Source organism: Aptenodytes forsteri, unplaced genomic scaffold (genome assembly GCF_000699145.1).
Source record: "Aptenodytes forsteri isolate BGI_AS27 unplaced genomic scaffold, ASM69914v1 Scaffold136, whole genome shotgun sequence".
NCBI lineage: Eukaryota > Metazoa > Chordata > Aves > Sphenisciformes > Spheniscidae > Aptenodytes > Aptenodytes forsteri.
In genome coordinates, this window is record NW_008796111.1 from 3,464,951 (window position 1) to 3,465,677 (window position 727).

General features: G+C 65.5%; 1 protein-coding gene across 1 annotated transcript in view; it reads left to right on the plus strand.

Annotated features, from left to right (window-relative positions):
* The window catches only part of ADAMTSL2 (ADAMTS like 2), a 27,141-nt gene that overhangs the window by 23,247 nt on the left and 3,167 nt on the right, over positions 1–727 (plus strand). The window contains exons 15-16 of the mRNA XM_019474068.1: positions 41–211; positions 309–485. Coding sequence (XP_019329613.1) covers positions 41–211; positions 309–485 — 348 coding nt within the window. The remainder of the gene's footprint in view (positions 1–40; positions 212–308; positions 486–727) is intronic.

The window sequence follows — 727 nt, forward strand, 5'->3', positions numbered from 1 at the left end:
CGCCCCCGGTGCCGGCCCCCGGTGCCTGGTGCGGTTTCAGTGCAGCGGCGGCTGCGGGCAGGGCAGGATGATCCGGCACGTGTACTGCAAAACCAGCGACGGGCGGGTGGTGCCGGAGTCGCAGTGCAACCTGGAGACGAAGCCGCTGGCCATCCATCCCTGTGGGGACAAGAACTGCCCCTCGCACTGGCTGGCGCAGGACTGGGAGCGGGTAAGTGCAGCCCTCCCTAGGCTGGGGGGTGCTTGCCCTGCAGTGACATTGGACTGGGGTGCGCGAGTCTCAGCCGGCCCCGCTTGCACCCCTGCAGTGCAACACCACGTGCGGCCGGGGCGTGAAGAAGAGGATCGTGCTCTGCTTGGAGATCGTCAACGGCAAGATCAAGACCCGCAACCCTGCCGACTGCGATGTCGCCAAGAAGCCTGTGGAGGAGACAACGTGCTTTGAGCGGCCATGCTTCAAGTGGTACACGACCCCCTGGTCAGAGGTGAGCGGGGGGAGAGCCGAGGGCAGCCTCGGGGAGATAGGGGGGAAAATACCCTTCCTTCAACATGCGCTTGTCCTGAGCGTGTCGTGCCCCGTCCCTGCAGGCCACAGCACCTGCAAAATAACCCAAGGAGATGGGCGAAGCTCTGCAGGATGCAGCCCCAGAGGGAGAACCCAAGGGGGCCCTTTCACTGCATTGGCAGCTCGGGGCAGAGAGCCTGCCCTGCCACAGCGCAACTGGGG